We start from the raw sequence: 18,605 nt of genomic DNA on the forward strand, positions 1-18,605 counted from the left end.
ATGCAGCCGAGGTAGACAGCACTTCGTGGAGCGAGGCTAAAGCTAATTAGACGGTGACTCGTCTGACCGCTGGCAAGCCATAGATACAGCCTGGATCATCGATCTAGAGATGGATAGGAAGAAACTGGACTTTTGAAATGAAAAGAATGAAAGCATCAAAAGAGCCTGTCATCTGTTTAGAAGCTCTGGTAGTGTCCAGAGAAAATGCTGGTGAGCATCTTACATAAATATTGTGGAGCATGTGCTCTAAAGGAGATGATGGTGATCTGAAGAATGATGGTAAGATGAAGCATAGATAAACATGAAAATTACGTCAGGAATGAGACATTAAAGTAGGAAGTCACTTTATCAGGAAAATTGAATAACAGGTGGATCGAATCACAATCCAGCTATTTCGCGTGTTCCCTTGGCAGATATGACAGCCACTAGGAAGGCTGTTCAAAGTAAGTAATTTGGCATTTGAAGAGAAAATGGACTCGAATGGCGGGCACATGAGTGAATTTAGAAATCTATAGACCATTGAGGAACAATGCGTTTACATGGAGGACGGGTGGTACTGAGTCCTGTGAAAAGATGTTTGACCCTAGAGTGAGACAAAAGTCCTATGTACCAGAATAATCTGGTTAATGGGCAGCAGTAGCAGATATATAACATTTTAAAGCATAAATAGAAAGCCAAATAGGCAACAGCTTCAAAAAAAGTTGGTAAGGTAGTTCTTTGTTTCATTATATTTAATAAAGATTTCATTTACTGTATTTACAAATCGACATCGAGTTTATGGTTTTCGAGCTCGATCGAGCACTGATGCCAAAGTGGGAGTATTTTCCAGGTTGGCAAGTTCATGGCCGATAGATGCGGATGGTAGACCATCCTTCCCTCCAAAGATAGGAGGTAAGTCACCAGAGGGAACTCACATATGCCTGTCTATATCGATCTGAGACAGGCGAACTAGGACTACCTTGGTCATCAAAGAGGTATTTGGATCATGTCTGATTAGGAATTATGGTGATGGAAAATCCATAGAATAAAAGGTATCGGAGGGAAGAGTTATGGCAGATTCCCTGTCCACTGCCATATGAATATGTCCCCGACAGTGTTTCCATCCGCACCTGCACAGGAGCAATAAAACCTGTAGTCGGCGTACGGACCCCAGTGAATACATCGAAGGTCGGTACTTCCCAATGGTGACAGAACCGAACTTGCAGTTACTTGGATTAGGGATCCTCTACTTGGTCAAACAGCAAAAGATACCACTACTGGAGTGGTTCGAGGCTGAGTCTGTATTGCTTTAGCACTGAAGCCGTGGAGGTCATAAATCTGGGGAGATGTTTGCTAGTATTTTTTTTTTTTTAAAAGAAAAATATACGCCATAGTACCAGTACAGGTAGATGTCCATATTTTGCAGGGGAAGGTTATTATCAAACTGATGCCCTGTACCATCTGAAAGACCTTGCAGATGTTGAAAAATCAAATGGTAGTGAAACCTTAGGAATTACTGATTAGATAATAGTGTTGAGGGTGGAATCTGAAACCTACGGTAGAATACACATGAAAAGATTTCTGAGACCAAGGAAGGGACGGATGCCTCTGTCCTTTCTATGTACATAATATCACAGAAGTAGAAGCCATTGCATAAGCCAGATGTAGGAACTTGGAATATGGCATGTTTGTTCAGGAGGCAGAGGTCTCTTCCTGGAGGATATAGACAAAAGAGTAAGTCTAACGTTACTCAAAGAGGAACAAAGACAATTATATAATGTAACCTTGAGAGATGTGGTGACATTTTTTATGAACCGAAACGTCTGGGAGGCTGAAACTCCAGATATAGTTGAATGGACTATGGGTAGAACCGAAAGAAGGACGAAAGGGCTGTTGGCCCATATATAATTTAGCTGTTTTCCTATTCTGTGTAAAAACATTTTCTAGTGTCACCAGTCTAAGACTGAAGAGACTGGTACCATGTAATGGAAGACATTCAATTCTGTCCTTTGCCTTCTTGATGAGCCAGTGGATCCTGACTAGGCGAGCCTTCTATAGATACTAAGGATGCGACAGCAGCTGAAGCTCTTTGCGTGTCTAGCAGCAATCCTGTGTTGCTTTGCTAGAGTCATGGTCTCAGAGTGAGAATTTCTAAGCTGTTTTAATGGATTCCAAGTGAGGTAGATAGACCACAATTGCTCTAGGTAGGCGCCTATCGTGATTGATAGTTGGCCACATGGAGCAGAAGTGATTGAAGTGTAAGTGCTCAGCTAAGTGATGGCCGGGTCTGGAAAAGGCGGTTCCTACATTCCCAATCGACGGGATGCGGTGAACCGAGAAGTGACCTGTGCAAATGAAAAGAAGCACACTGAAGGTGACAGAGGATGATAATGGATCACATCATATTGGATGGAGATTCGTTCAAGGGGTGAGATCCGAGCTTATGCCCAGAATTGGCAGATAGTCAATTCGAAGCTGGGACCGGTCGTGCTCGATCATAATGGGCCTCGACACGAGATGGATTGGAATTTGGAAAGCATCTTTTCCTGCCGAAGTGTAGATATGGTAGAGAAAAAACAAGAACAAAAATCTTCTCCATGTTGAGGTCGATCCTAATGGATTCAACATAAATCGAAGATCGTGGCAAAGCTGGTAGCTATAATAGAAATGAGTCAAACAGATTGATTAGTCAACAACAGAGAAGTAAAAAGACCGCTCAGTTTTGCAGTCCTACCTGCAGTTCTGCCAGTCAAGGCACTGCCTCCCACATGTCTAGGGGCGGCGGCTGGTAACTGTGGGGTTGAGGCTTTTAATGTTCCCGGAATGCCGTAGGCGGATGGGAACATCTTCAGGCTCTTGCAGATGTCACAGCGCAATGACTGTGTCGCCTTCTAGAGCCTGAGCAGGTTATAAAGAATAACAACTTTTTTTTTCTGGCTAAAAAGCCATACACCAACAAATGGCAGGTCCTAACCTGTCAGTTGCTTAGACACTGGTTTTCAGGCATATAGAGCAGCAGTGCACTCGTGATGCACCTGCAACAGTGCCTCCTAGTGATGTGGGAGGCCTCAATTGTAAGGGTGCACAGGAGCTACCCACAGGGTTGGCACCACCAAACTCCATAAGTGGTGATGATAATCCCCCATGGCAGAGGAGTAAATGGCTACATGGCACCCCAAAACAAGTAACAATGCCAATTAAAGAACTCCTCATCTGTTAACAGTAAAAGAGTGCGACCATCTGTGACAACCAAGAGGGGTATAGGAAGATTGGTTGGAAACTCTTCCACCCCCACCTGTGACTCATGCAAGTCCCAATCCTGAATAAGGAAAACCCTCCTGATGAACAGGGGAGAAGACTGACCTAGCACGAGCCTGACCAAGCACAGGCTCAACAGTCATAGAACGGAGAAGGCCGAATGGATTAACAGCAGGTTCGGTCAAAGCTGCAAACATTGTGCTACCGAGTTTGAGGGAGCACTACACCTGTGAAGCCTATGTGGAGGCATAAAGCACTCCATAGCCCATGAGTCAGGACGATGCCAGGTAGAGTGGGATGGTGATGGTGGCCAACAGCTCATAGCTCCTATCCCAAACAAAAGGGACTGGTCCTACGCAACCTTGTCAGTGTGTCAGGACCTACCTGAGGAAAATTCTCCAGACTTACCAGACAGCGGCAGGGTTCTTGGGTGGACCCTTGTGAGTCCTTTCCTTATGAGCCTATGCAGGCACTGGCAGCTGAGACAGGGCCGCAGGCTACTTTGTGAGCCAGCCCATTGATAAAGAGGGCTGTTTTGTGCCAAATTAACAGCCACCTGCAGGTGCTACCCCAGGCAGGAATATCACCGACTAGCAAGGCTAGTGGTGGGAGTTGCTGCAGCCCCCCCTTCCAGAGGCAAACTAGGGCTGTCAAATGCTGCCAGAAAGCTTTTGCCTCGGCACTTAGTTTTGGAAATAGCAGCCACGTGAACAAGGCCTCTTATAAATCAGGCCCAATACACCAAACACCCAAGGGCGTTACCCCAGACAGGCAAAGCACTGACATGCAGGGCTAGCCACAGGAGCTGAAGGGGCCCATTGTATCCCCAGAGGGAAAACCCAAGCCTTACCAATGTCGCAGGCACATCTGCAGCCTCGGCGTGCAGTTCCCTCCAGAAGTCGCAGCTACATGAGCAGGCGCACGAAGGAGGGTTGGTGTGCAGTACTCACACACAAAGGAGCTTCCCATGTCAGGAGGAATCACTGACAGTCAGGGAAGGTGACCGGGGCAACAGGAGGCCTTTCTTCTCCAAGGGACAGGGCGACAGAGCCCTAACTCCTGCAGGGTCCCTTGAACAAGCCCCTTGAAACAATCATCCATCACCAGTCTCTCTCATGGTTGCTCATAGAGAGGGTGTGGTGAGACATGCCTCCTTTTCACTCTCTTCTCCTCATGAGATAGAGAGACTTAAGCTCCAACTCTGGAACGTCAAATGCCCGCCCTCATGTAGGGCTAAAAGGGCCACGGCCGGACTGGACGGTAGCGCAGTCACTGAATGGCCAGTTGGAGCAGAGGCTATAAGGCGATCCCGGAGTCTGTGCAGGTAGAGCTGGCACGCCGTCTCCTCAGAGGCAAATTCGCTAGCCTCTGGCGAGGATTCCTCTGTTGATGTAGACTTAGATTTTAAGGACTCCTTGGTATTGTCGGGTCCCCTACTGCGGCCTGCACCTATCTGGGTAAGATGTAGCTTACTCAGGCAGAAAATCATTAATGTGCCTGAGAGTCAAAATGAGTAGGCCGAAAAAGGCGGGAAAGGAGAAAGAAGCAAACAGTTGAAGTGTGTGTGTGGGGGAGGGGGGTAAGCCAAGTAGCTGGCAAGCAAAAAAGAAAACAACTCACGGGGGATCATAGATTAGATAATTGAGAAGGGAAAGAATCCAATTTAGAGGGAACTGATCAATAAGCTAAGGGGAAAAATCCCCTGTGGAAATAGCTCTATGCTCTGTAGAACTTTACAGCACGGCGGAAAAAAGGAACTGAGGGGAATCTTGGGTGGGAGGAGCTTGTGCCTCATGGGGGATCGTACCATAAAATTGTTACTTTTAGCTCTGGAATGCTCCGAGAATGTCAGCGCAGGTGCAGACTAAACCCATATGTGTGTATTCACAGAGGCCACGAAGAAGAACTAAGGGTTTGGCCTTAGTTTTAGAGGCTTTACTCTTTTCCCTAGGTTATATATGAGGTAAAGGGTCGGGTTCTGCGGACGCAGAGGCCGCTTCGATGCATACACAAAGATTTTTGTGCGACTCTCCAAGGCAATGCAGCTTTTAAAAGTAACCCTGGGAGATGAGGAAGCCTTGGAGGCCTGGGAACAGTCCAAGAGGGGGGGGAAGGGGGGGAAGGGAGGGGTTAAGAGGGAAAACCCTCGCAAAGGGCCAAAACGCACACCTCCCCTCCTAAATAATAAAGTCTTTGTACTTTCCTTAATGAAGAATCGAACAGGAGCCAAATATTTTCCAAGAATTTCCAATAATTTCACGGAGCTCTAGCCAGGAGACCTAACTGCAGCAGCGGAAAAAATGGAACTGAGGTAACTGTTAGGGCGGGCGGACCATGAGGTCCTGGGGGGTGGAGCCAAAAGTGTTACTTTAAGCTCTAGAATATTCCGAGGCCTCTGCACAAGTGCAGATTTAACCCATTAGTGTGCATTCACAGAGGCCACGAAGAAGAACTGTGCTCACGACCTGGGGTTCAAATCCCAGGTAGCCGGCTCAAGGTTGACTCAGCCTTCCATCCTTCCGAGGTCGGTAAAATGAGTACCCAGCTTGCTGGGGGGGCAATGTGTAGCCTGTATAATTAAAAATTGTAAACCGCCTGGAGAGTGCTTGTAGTGCTATGGGGCGGTATATAAGTCCAATAAATAAATAAATAAATAAATGTTGGTCGCTTTGATGACACTGTCCAACTATCTCATCCTCTGTCGTCTCCTTCTCCTCTTGCCTTCACACTTTCCCAACATCAGGGTCTTTTCCAGGGAGTCTTCTCTTCTCATGAGATGGCCAAAGTATTGGAGCCTCAGCTTCAGGATCTGTCCTTCCAGTGAGCACTCAGGGTTAATTTCCTTTAGAATTGATAAGTTTGTTCTCCTTGCAGTCCAGCGGACTCTCAAGATTTTCCTCGAGCACCACAATTCAAAAGGATCTTTATGGTCCAATTCTCACTTCCATACATCACTACAGGAAAAACCAAAGCTTTGACTATTCGGACTTTTGTTGGCAATGTGATGTCTCTGCTTTTTAAGATGCTGTCAAGATTTGTCATCGTTTTCCTCCCAAGAAGCAGGCGTCTTTTAATGTTGTGGCTGCTGTATCCATCTGCAGTGATCATGGAGCCCAAGAAGGTAAAACTTGTCACTGCCTCCATATCTTCCCCTTCTATTTGCCAGGAGGTGATGGGACCAGTGACGATGATCTTAGTTTTTTTTGATGTTGAGCTTCAGACCATTTTTTACACTCTCCTCTTTCACCCTCACTACAAGGTTCCTTAATTCCTCCTCAATTTCTGCTATCAGTGTGGTATCATCTGCATATCGGAGGTTGTTGATATTTCTTCTGGCAATCTTAATTCTGTCTTGGGATTCCTCCAGTCCAGCCTTCCGCATGATGTATTCTGCATATAAGTTAAATAAGCTGGGGGACAATATACAGCCTTATCGTACTCCTTTCACAACTTTGAACCAATCAGTTGTTTGATATCCAGTTCTAACTGTTGCTTCCTGTCCCACGTATAGGTTTCTCAGGAGATAAATAAGGTGGTCAGGCACTCCCATTTCTTTAAGGACTTGCCATAGTTTGCTGTGGTCCACACAGTCAAAGGCTTTTGCATAGTCAATGAAGCAGAAGTAGATATTTTTCTGGAACTCTCTGGCTTTCTCTATAATCAAGCGCATGTTAGCAATTTGGTCTCTAGTTCCTGTGCCCCTTCGGAATCCAGCTTGTATTTCTGGGAGTTCTCGATCCACATACTGCTGAAGCCGACGTTGGACAATTTTGTGCATAACCTTGCTAGCATGTAAAATGAGTGCAATTGTACGGTAGTTAGAGCATTCTTTGGCACTGCCCTTCTTGGGGATTGGGATGTAGACTGATCTTTTCCTCTGGCCATTGTTGAGTTTTTCAAACTTGCTGGCATATTGAATGTAGCACCTTAACAGCGTCATCTTCAGGATCTGTCCTTCCAGTGAGCACTCAGGGTTGATTTCCTTTAGAATGGATAGGTTTGTTCTCCTTGCAGTCCAACGGACTCTCAAGATTTTCCTCCAGCACCACAATTCAAAAGCATCAATTCTTCGGCGGTCAGCTTTATTTGTGGTCCAGCTCTCGCTACAGGAGAACTGTGAAATGAGTGCAATTGTACGGTATTTGGAGCATTCTTTGGCATTGCCCTTCTTTGGGATTTTTGGCACTGCCCTTCTTTGGGATTGGGATGTAGACTGATCCTCTGGCCACTGCTGAGTTTTCCAAACTTGCTGGCATAACGAGTGTAGCACCTTAACAGCATAATCTTTTAAGATTTTAAGTAGTTCAACTGGAATGCCATCACTTCCACTGGCCTTCTTGTTAGCCATGCTTTATAAGGCCCGCTTGACTTCACTCTTAAGGATGTCTGGCTCAACGTCAGCAATCACACTATCTGGGTTGTCCAGGACATCCAGATCTTTCTGGTATAATTCCTCTGTGTATTCTTGCCACCTCTTCTTGATGTCCTCTACTTCTGTGAGGTCCCTACCATTTTTGTCCTTTTAACATGCCCATCTTTGCACAAAATGTTCCTTTAATATATCCAATTTTCTTGAACAGATCTCTGGTTTTTCCCTTTCTATTCTTTTCCTCTATTTCTTTGCACTGTTCATTTAAGAATGCCCTCTTGTTTCTCCTTGCTATTCTTTGGAAGTCAGCATTCAATTTTCTGTAACTTTCCCTATCATAAGGGATTTGGTTTAGATTATACCTGACTAGCCCAGTGGTTTTTCCTACTTTCTTCAGTTTGAGTTTGGCTATAAGAAACTGATGATCAGAGCCACAATCAGCTCCAAGTCTTGTTTTTGCTGACTGTATAGAGCTTCTCCATCTTTGGCTGCAGAGAACATAATCAATCTGATTTCAGTTTTGCCCATCTGGCGATGTCCATGTGTAGAGTTGCCTCTTGTGTTGTTGAAAAAGTGTGTTTGTGATGACCAGCTTGTTCTCTTGACAAAAATCTATTAGCTTTTGCCCTGCTTCGTTTTGAACTCCAAGGCCAAACTTACCTGTTGTTCCTTTTATCTCTTGACTCCGTATTTTAGCATTCCAGTCCCCTATAATGAGAAGAATATCTTTCTTTGGTGTCAGTTCTAGAAGGTGTTGTAAATCTTTATAGAATTTGTCAGTTTCAGCCTCTTCAGCATTGGTGGTTGGTGCATAAACTTGGATTACTGTTATGTTGAAAGGTCTGCATTGGATTCATATTGATATCATTCTATCATTTTTGAAATTGTATCCCAATTCAGCTTTTCTCACTCTTTTGTTGACTATAAGGGCTACTCCATTTCTTCTACGAGATTCTTGCCCACAATAGTAAATATTATAATCGTCTGAATTGAATTCGCCCATTCCATTCCATTTTAGTTCACTGACACCCAGGATGTCAATGTTTATTCTTGCCAGTTTGACCACATCCAGCTTACCAAGGTTCATAGATCTTACATTCCAGGTTCCTATGCAGTTTTTTTCTTTGCAGCATCGGACTTTCACTTAGAGATGCATCCACATCTGAGCGTCCTTTCGGCTTTGGCCCAACCACTTCATTAGCTCTGGAGCTACTTGTCCTTGTCTTCCACTCTTCCTTAGTAGCATGTTGGACACCTTCCGACTTGAGGGGCCTATCTTCCAGCGTCATATCTTTTAGCCTTTTTTTCTGTTCATGGGGTTTTCTTGGCAAAGATACTGGAGTGGCTTGCCAATTCCTGCTCCATATGGATCGCATTTAGTCAGAAATCTCCACTATGGCCTGTCCGTCTTGGGTGTTCCTGCACGGCATAGCCCATAACTTCTCTGAATTACTCAAGCCCCTTCACCACAACAAGGCAGCAATCTGTGAAGGGGATCCATACCCTCTTGCAACTATACAACAAAATATGGCAAGAATCTTTGTGACTGGCTTCTGGTTTTATTACCGACAATTCCTCTCCTTCCCTCTTAATGAATGATGAGTCTAATGGTGTATGCAACAAACTTTTATTCAAACATAACCAAGGTTTTTCACGAAGAACTTCCATTTCTTCCATCAAATGGAGTAAACTCCCCCCCCTTTGTTGACATCTGCATTTCCCTCAGGTGTGGTAGAATATTATGAACATGTATCCCTCATTCATGGAAAGTGGAGGGGCCAGTTCACACACTGAGCCAGTGGTCTCTTCTGTCACTTCCTTTCTCTCACACACCCCAAATGGGCCATCCTCTCTTCCTCTATCTTTGCCCTAAGCCCCTGCTGGGAAAAATAATCTATGTTATAGTGGGCGCTCCCTTTCCAGTCCTGCACTATGAAGGAATAGAGTTGCAAACTTTCTTTTTAGCCATTGTAATGGTGTGTGGTCTGTAAGTAAGATAAAAGGGCCCCCTAATAGTTGTATTTAAGAGTACAAGTTTCCCCTTTGATGGCTACAGTCTCTCTTTTTAAACTGGCATATTTCTGTTCTTGGGGTGATAACTTCTTGCTCAAATAAAGGACTGGATGGTCCTCTTCTCCTTTCACCTGGGTTGTTATAGCACTCAGACCTCAATCGAAGGCATCTGTCTGAAGGATAAACAGGAATTTAAAATCTGTGGAGGTACACAGCTTCTCCTTTAAAGTCCTAAAAGCTACTTCCTCCTTTTCTCCTCACCATGCATGCTTAGGGACCTTTTTTAGACATTAGGTTGGTTAAAGGGGCTCCATGAAGGACAAGATGAACTGTAGTTCAACTATAGTAGCTGGCCAATATAAGAAACAGCTGGACTTCCTTCTTACTGATGGGTCATGGCCACTGCGAGATTTTTTTTCTACCTTATTGTTGAGTGATTGGATCTTCTCCGGCCCACCTGGAACCCTAAGAAATATATTCCCGGCAAAGCCACTTTGTACTTTGTAGGATTTACCTTTAAATTGGTCCTCCTTAGTTCATGTAAGACTCTCCTCAGGTGTAATACATTCTTCTCCCAACCAGTTCATTTGTATGACATTCAATTTACATGTGGCAGCCGCCACGTTTCAGAAATTGATGGACTGAGCAGTAGCACCTGTCCAGGACTTCATGGTAGCATATATTAATGATATTATTATTATTAATAATATCATTAATATATATCATTAATAATATATATAATTAATAATAATATTAATATATGCTGCCATGAAGTCCTGGACAGGTGCTACTGCTCAGTCCATCAATTTCTGAAACGTGGCGGCTGCCACATGTAAATTGAATGGCATACAAATGAACTGGTACAGCTCCTTTCAAGTAAAGAAAGCCATTTTCTATTGGTACTCTTGCCTTAGGGGAATTTGCCAATACCCTTTATAAAGTTGAGGGGGGTTAAATATTGGGCTTCCCCTCGCTTTTACAATAGTTCATCTATTTTAAGCATGGGATAAGCACTGTTTAGCTTGTAGAAATCAATACAAAATCATACACTGTCATCTGGTTTTAGCACTATCACTTGGTTACTCCGCCAGGGGCTATGTGATGGTTCCACCACCCCTAACTCCAATATTTTGTCTACTTCCACTCCTATCATTCAGCTTAGTTCTGTTGGTCAACTCCTCCCTGAGGTCCTCATGATTACTCCAGATCTATTCTATGCTTGACCAACCTGCTATTTCCTGGTTAAATGGAGAACATATCCATAAATTCCTGCTCTAGTTGATGGATATGCTCTACCTGTAACTGAGTGAACTGACAGTCTAAAGTCAAGTCTAAAGTACCCTTCGGCTTTATTTATTCTAACACCTCTGGGCCTAGATTCTCTTCTGCCTCCTCATACAACTCCTCTCCCTCCCACCAAATCTTCAGGAGGCTTATATGGAAAGTACCTATTTATTTTTCTGTGCATCTTGATCTCATAATGTACTGGGCCTACTCTTCTCATCAGCTTATAAGGGACTTGCCACTTTGTGAACAGTTTAGCACTATCTGAGGAGAGTAACAGCAGTACGTTTTCCCAAGGCTTGAAAATGACTTTTTTTATCATATTATTTATTCTATCCTTGTTGAGCCTGCCCTAGGTTTCCTTGACCACATCTGCCACCTGTCAAATGCTCCCTCATTTCAAATTACTTATTTTATTTTCAAATTACCTGTTTTATTTTCCCACTTACCATTTTCCCCATAGATGTCTGTGGTATCTCTTCAATGGCAAACGTCAAGGGGAGCCAAAAAGGTTTCCCATTGTTGGGATTTATCTTTAACCAATTTCCCAATATTCCCTTCAGTGTTTTACTGAAATGTTCCACCAACCCATTAGTCTGTGGGTGGTACACAGCTGTGTGTATGGGGTGAACCTCTAGTAGGTGCCACATTTCCCAGAATATTTGGCTCATGAAATTAGAACCCTGATCCATTAACACCTCACGTGTGAATCCTACTCTCAGAAAACCATAAGCAACTCTCTAGCCAGGGGTTTGGCCATGGTAGAGCAAAGGGGTATGGCCTGGTATATACCTGGCCTGGGGTATGTACCTGGTGGTATAAGCCACAATTATCAGTACATGTGTGTGTCCTCCCATGAACTTGGTTAATGGCCTGATGGTATCTAATCCAATCTTATCAAATGATTTGTCTACTAAGGACATAGGGATCAATGGGGGCCCAGTTTGGGTCAGCTCTGGGTTAACTGGCACTCCACACAAGAAAGATAATATTCGTCCATGTTCTTATACATCCCTGGGCACCAAAACAATTGGGAGAGTTTAGACACCATTCCCCCCACTGCTAGATGTTCTGCTAATGGCACATTGCGAGCTAAATTTAAGAGGTCCCTTTTAAACATCAAGTTTCCCTTTAGTTCAAACTCCAGGGCTCGCTCAGGAGTTGCCCCTTTTGGGTTAGCATCTTGGATTATTCATAGCAGGACAGGGTGTCAGGAAATTATAAGGTTTGTAATTTAAGAAACTGACATCTTAAACTGAATGTGTACAGGAACTTGTTAATCAGTCATATTGTACAGCTGTGTATAAAACTGAGTCATGCTGACTAGACAGAAAGTTGACATAATCATGTGAAATCACCTAGCATGAGGTAATGTTAGCTGATTTTTTTTATTACTATATTGCTATATTGCTATATTACTATATTACTATATTACTATATTGCTATATTACTATTTTTTAATACTATATTGCAGGGACATGGTGGCGCTGCGGGCTAAACCGCAGAAGCCTGTGCTGCAGGGTCAGAAGACCAGCAATCATAAGATTGAATCCACGCAACAGAGTGAGCTCCCGTCGCTTGTCCCAGCTCCCGCCAACCTAGTGGTTCGAAAGCATGCAAAATGTAAGTAGATAAATAGGGACCATCTCGGTGGGAAGGTAACAGCATTCCGTGTCTAAGTCGCACTGGCCATGTGACCATGGAAGATTGTCTTCAGACAAACGCTGGCTCTATGGCTTGGAAACGGGGATGAGCACCGCCCCCTAGAGTTGAACACGACTGGACAAAAATTGTCAAGGGGAACCTTTACCCTTATTACTATATAGGAGACAACATTGTTTGTGCTGCGTCCTCCGGTCTAATCTTCTAAAGTTTTCTTCAAACAATTATCCTGTTCAAGACAGCCTGTATTTATTAATATTCTTGCTGTGCTTGACACTGAACTAAGAGACTGAAATAGATCCGAAAACAAACAACTTGTAAGCTAGACTGCGGTTTGTTGTGCATACCTTTGGTGATAGGACAAGTATAATCAACCAGAATATAACTGCTGCTTTGGGAAGTTGACATCAACATCTGGGGACCCAAAGCTGGTGACATTATCTAAGTTCTCTGTTTAAAGAGCTTGTGTATACTCCTGTTACTCTAAGGACGGGTTGTTGCTGAGGCCTTGAAGTTTGGAAGAGAAAGTTCGCCTGAGGCAGGGAATAAAAGCTTTGTTTGATGGCAGTCCCTTTGTTCCCACTTCCTCTACACTGCTTAACTGTTGATTAATTGGCAAGAACCTCCAAACCCGCAGAAAACCAGCTGAAGCTCCTCACTTTGTATAACTTTGATTGAAAAGCTTTGTAACTTCTGTATCAAGCAGGCACTCATTATTAAGTACTCACTATCAAGTAGAGATTCACGGAGTAAGAACAGCAGGTGTGGTAAGCCATTTGAGATTACTTCTCTGCCTTGAGAATGAAGCTCCCTACAAATTTTGATATTTGTTGCCGCAAAGTCTAAAGACAGCAAAAGTCTAAAGACAACTTTATTTTGCCTGTGGATGGTTGGGAGCTGAGACGGACATACAGTTGTGGGTTTCTTAAGAACTCTAAAGAAACTTTGGGAGTGCCCGCTCAGTGTTTGTTCGTACTTCTATTATTGTGTCCAAGTCTGTGGTAGCTCCTCATCATTTTAAATTTTAAATTCTGGTTGATAGACTTATTCCATATATATATATGAGTATTTTCTGGACTCAGTACTGATTAGACAAACAGAATTTGGAATTTGGAATTTTTTGCATTTATAGTTTTATATTTATATATTTTTATAATTTGATATATGTATAGAATTCATCATAGTTTATTATTATATTACTTTCTTATTTTTTCCTATTATCTTATTTTTTTTAAATTTAGTCTACTACAGCAATAATTTGATTTTATTGAATAATGGTTTTTACTAGACAGGGGTATAAAAACATGGAATTTCCCCAGCACATGGCAGCTTTCTGAAGAAAGGAAAGGGAGGAAAGGGAGTCAAAAGAAAATCCCTAATTTCTTTTCTCTCAAAAATGAGGGCATTAAACACACAAATGAAACTTTAGACTGGTCAATTGAGAATAGGTGTACAATAATAGAATCAAACAAAGATGATCCTGGTCCTAACTTGGCAATGGAACTAGTATCCGCAGAAAATGCTTTGGACACTAGTGGGTGGAGAAGAAAGGAGGTAGATGACTTTCTATTAAAACAAATAGAGGAATTAACACAAAGGTAAAGGTTCCCCTTGACAATTTTTGTCCAGTCGTGTTCGACTCTAGGGGGCGGTGCTCATCCCCGTTTCCAAGCCATAGAGCCAGCGTTTGTCCGAAGACAATTTTCCGTGGTCACATGGCCAGTGCGACTTAGACACAGAACGCTGTTACCTTCCCACCGAAGTGGTCCCTATTTATCTACTTGCATTTGCATGCTTTCGAACCACTAGGTTGGCGGGAGCTGGGACAAGCGACGGGAGCTCACTCCGTCGCGTGGATTTGATCTTACGACTGCTGGTCTTCTGACCCTGCAGCACAGGCTTCTGCGGTTTAGCCCGCAGTGCCACCACGTCCCCTATGAATTAACACAAGGAGGCACCCAAATAGAAAAAGGACCCCCGCCAAAAATAATCAAGACAAGTGATAAGTCTGATATCAGCACACTGTTCCGCTGGGTAAAAGATATCCTAGATGAGATGAAGTTAATTAAATCATTCCTCTTTGAATCTCATGATTTACCAACTTAACTGCAATAAGCAATTTACCCAGAAACAATAATACACAAACTGACTATGGTACCGCATCCCCACTTCCACTGCATTTGTCCAAAGGGAAAAAAACTTCTAAAAAGGCGGCTAAAAACAGGGCACAGGTAAGGAGTCCACATGGGTGTACAAAAAAGACTAAAAATATCAAGCGCACAAAGTCATCTGACAAGATAGATTTCCATAATCTATTTAAACTTATTGAGAGGGAACCAAAGAAAGAGAGAAAATCTAGATCCAAAAGGAACTCTGAAAAGTTAGATACTGGCCAGACCCTAACAAATTTAGATCAAATAGCTATCACTCCCCTTATACAGGACATTAAAGATAAAATAGATATAGTGGGAAATGATCCATGGACTGACGTGATAAATAGTAACCCTAAGAAAAATAATCAACTAACAGCCCAGTTGATGCAGCCTGAGAATAGAACTAGGTGGAAGTTAAGATTAATGGCTAACACTTTGGCATTCTGTGGATACCCAAAACAAAAGGGGATACTTACCCGGAATGAACGCAAATGGAACTTGATCAGCACTTTAGAACCTATAATTCCTGAACTAACTTCCACGTCCCAAATTCTAAATGCGGACTACTTATTCTACAATTATTCCCAAGCACGTGCAATAGTAACATTCAAAGATAGCATAATAACCAATAGGATTTATAGCAAAAGAAAGGAATTAGCTGCGTGGGGTATAACTGCTGTACAATATTTTAAAAACAAAGCACAACCCCTAACTTTCTTGAGTGGGTACACTAGAGAAGTGGAAAGAGAGACCTTAGCTTATGTCCAGGAGAAATAAACAGAAGAAGACCTTATTCAAATTTTAGAAGATCACCCAATTGATTGGCAAAATGACTACAAAAATTATATTAAAAACTATAAGGATGATGGGTATGTAACAGAAAAGATCAACCCAGGCCTTGCTTGGCCAGAAGAGGAGGTAGAGACTCATATTATCTCATCCTTTAGTAAATTACCAACTGATGTGCGGCTGTCAATGAATCGCCTGGACTCTCTGCTTGCAAATTTGAAGGATCTAGAACAGCCCCCAAATTCTAATGATGACCTAGTAACCCATCAACTGCCCACACTAGGATGCCCAGTGGAGACACAGCTTCAGGACAGAAAGAAAATCCCCCTAGAGCCCATGGTAATAATAAATACAGTGGGGTCTTGACTTGAGTACTTAATCCGTATTGGAAGGCGGTTCTCAAGTCAAAAAGTCTGTAAGTCAAGTCTCCATTGACCTACAGTGCATTGAAAACCAATTAATCCCATAACAGGCCGTTTTTGTTCCATTTTGTTTTTTTTCTAGTCTGTAAGTCAAATCTCAGTCTGCAAGTCAAACCTAAATTTTGCGGCCAGAGAAGTCTGTAACTCAAAAAGTCTGTAAGTCAAGCCGTCTGTAAGTCAAGGGTCCACTGTACAAAATTTGTTGTATTTCTTGCTGGAGTATGGGAGACCACTTCAGTCTAATCTCTGTTGTCACCAACACTTAATATATTGGGAAAGAACTATCTTCCCCATTATTTAATGAAGCTTTAGGGGTGTGCATGTAGAATATAAGGGGCTGATGGTCACTTTCTGGCTGTGTACCCACTGTAAAGTATAAAATTTTACCTAGTAAGAGGGGGGTAATAGCTAAATAATCAAACTAGCTCCATTTTTACTGAAATATGTGAACTCCAACTAAAACACTCAAGGGGAATCTGTTCCAAAAAAGCTGTAGCTCATCTTCCTAAAATTAAGGTGTAACAGTTCCCCATCCTCCAAATCATCATGTGTCAGAATGTTGAATCCCAGAATGCACAGGCATGTGGATTTTTTAAAAAACAGAAAGTCCCTATGAGTGGTTTGCCTGGTGTGAATTTACAACTTCTATAACAATGGAAGATTGCTCCAAGTCTGCAGAGGGGTGGGGGAGCAGGAGAAGAGGTATTGGTGACAACACTAGAGCTGGCCAGTTGTGGTCATATCTGCAGGATCTGATCAGACCAGAAACATGCAGAACTGACTTTTTCACACCCAGACTTGAGACTGGGGCTGTGGCAAGGCATGTATGCTTGTACTGTACACACAGAAAGTAATTTTAAACAACCCACTTTGCTAATTTAAAATAAAAGAAAGTCATGTCTTTTTTTAACCAAATGTCAATCTTTTGGAAAGCTCACATTTCCAAAACTCACCTGAATCCCGAAACTGTTGATTGTGCCTTTCCCAAACTTCTTGGATTTGAAGAAGGCTCTCTTCCATAGCCTGGATGTCAGCCTCTGGACAGTTGCATTGTGGGAAATTAGACCCACATTGGCACCAACAGTCATTCTCTTGGCAGATCAGTAACCCCTCTGAATTGCAGGTTATATAGCTCAGGGCGGCTGCCACAAAACGTTCTCGCAAGTATGCAGGCAGCAGTGCTTGCAGGCCTGCAGAAAGGGTGCAGAGATATTACAGAATACAATTCAGAAGTAACTACACATGCAACAAACACAATGCTTGGCAAATTTACTTTTTTCCACTATAGTTCCAGAATCCTGAAGCCAGCATGATTAATGGTGATGCTAGATGTTGGCCTTTAAGAGCCAGAGCCCCCAAAAGTTCCATGTTCTGGATAAACAGATACTTTAGAAACTCACTTTCATAATAGGTTTTTCTCATTCAATCATCCTTTGCAAACAATTGCCCTTTTCAGGAAACTTTAGCTATTTCAAGTCAGCCTAAATCTATTCGTTTGTTAAGTATATACCGGAGATGAGTTTGGATCGTGCTTCATGGAAGTCCATGGACCATGAACCATAAAGTTACAATTTTTCCTGAATGAACCATGAAATTAGTTGTTGGGTCATTTGGGAGTTGTTGTTTTTAGACAGCCCTGTGGCTAAAAAAACTTGCCCCCCATTCCCTTCCCACTGCCCCCATTGTCTCACTACCTCTTCCTCCTCCTGCTGTTTCTTCCCCGGCTGCTGTCACCATTTCAAGAGCCCCACCGCAGGCATGAAGCCATCTGCACATGCCAGCTCCTCTCAAGTTGTAAGCGGGCACATAGGCAGATGGCCTCAGGCTGGCTGACAGGCTGGCTAACTTTAAAAAAATTAAGTTTCTCTGAGCCTAAGCCGGCTGGCAGCCATCTGTGCATGTCCCGGCCTCCCAGCTGAGAGGCAGGGACATGCACAGATGGCCCCCATGCAGCTGATAGGACAGCAAACTTTAAAAAATTGAAACATTATTATTTATTTTTTTCATTAGTCAGCACCTGAGCCGGGTGGGGGCCATCTGTGCATGTCCCCATCTCCAAGCTGACAAAAACTAAAACTCCGAGCTGACTAAAACTTATATATTACCTATATAAAAATAACTAAAAATTAATACATAGGGGCCAAAGTCCCCATCTCCCTGCAGAGAGGCAGGGACAGGCACTGATGGCCCCCGGCCTGTGGTGGGGTCCTTGAGATGGCTGCGGCAGCCAAGGAAGAGAAGGCAGTGGCAGGAAAACTCAGGGAGACAATGGGAGCAATGGGAAGTGGACAGTGTGCAGACTGTGGAGGAGGGGAACAAACCAGGAGGTTCGTAAATAGCTCCAAAATTAATTGGTTCAGGAAAATTCATGCTCTCCAGTTTGGATGAACCTGAAATGATCTGAACCAATGAATTAGCCATTTTGGATGAATCTCCTGGTTTGTTTTTAGCTTTGTCCCATTACTAGTATATACCCATTACTTACCCACATATATACACCCAGAAACCTTAAAATGGCTGGAAAAGTGCATAAACAATTGCAAATGTGCATATATCAACAGAAAATCAGGATAATGTGCATTCTTTCTCCCAATAAGAGTGGGTGAGAGTCCACATGCTACAGATGTAGATAGCTGCAAGTGTAATCCTGAATTTATTTAAGTTAAAGTAGCAAAG

General features: G+C 43.1%; 1 protein-coding gene across 4 annotated transcripts in view; it reads right to left on the reverse strand.

The window, feature by feature from the left end:
* BRINP2 (BMP/retinoic acid inducible neural specific 2) overlaps positions 1 to 18,605 on the reverse strand; it is a 195,682-nt gene that overhangs the window by 34,051 nt on the left and 143,026 nt on the right. For all 4 annotated transcript variants that reach the window (XM_020815123.3, XM_072998200.2, XM_078392389.1 and 1 more), the window contains one exon: positions 16,883 to 17,119. In XM_020815123.3, the coding sequence (XP_020670782.2) occupies positions 16,883 to 17,119 (237 nt within the window). The remainder of the gene's footprint in view (positions 1 to 16,882; positions 17,120 to 18,605) is intronic.

Source organism: Pogona vitticeps, chromosome 4 (assembly GCF_051106095.1).
Source record: "Pogona vitticeps strain Pit_001003342236 chromosome 4, PviZW2.1, whole genome shotgun sequence".
NCBI lineage: Eukaryota > Metazoa > Chordata > Lepidosauria > Squamata > Agamidae > Pogona > Pogona vitticeps.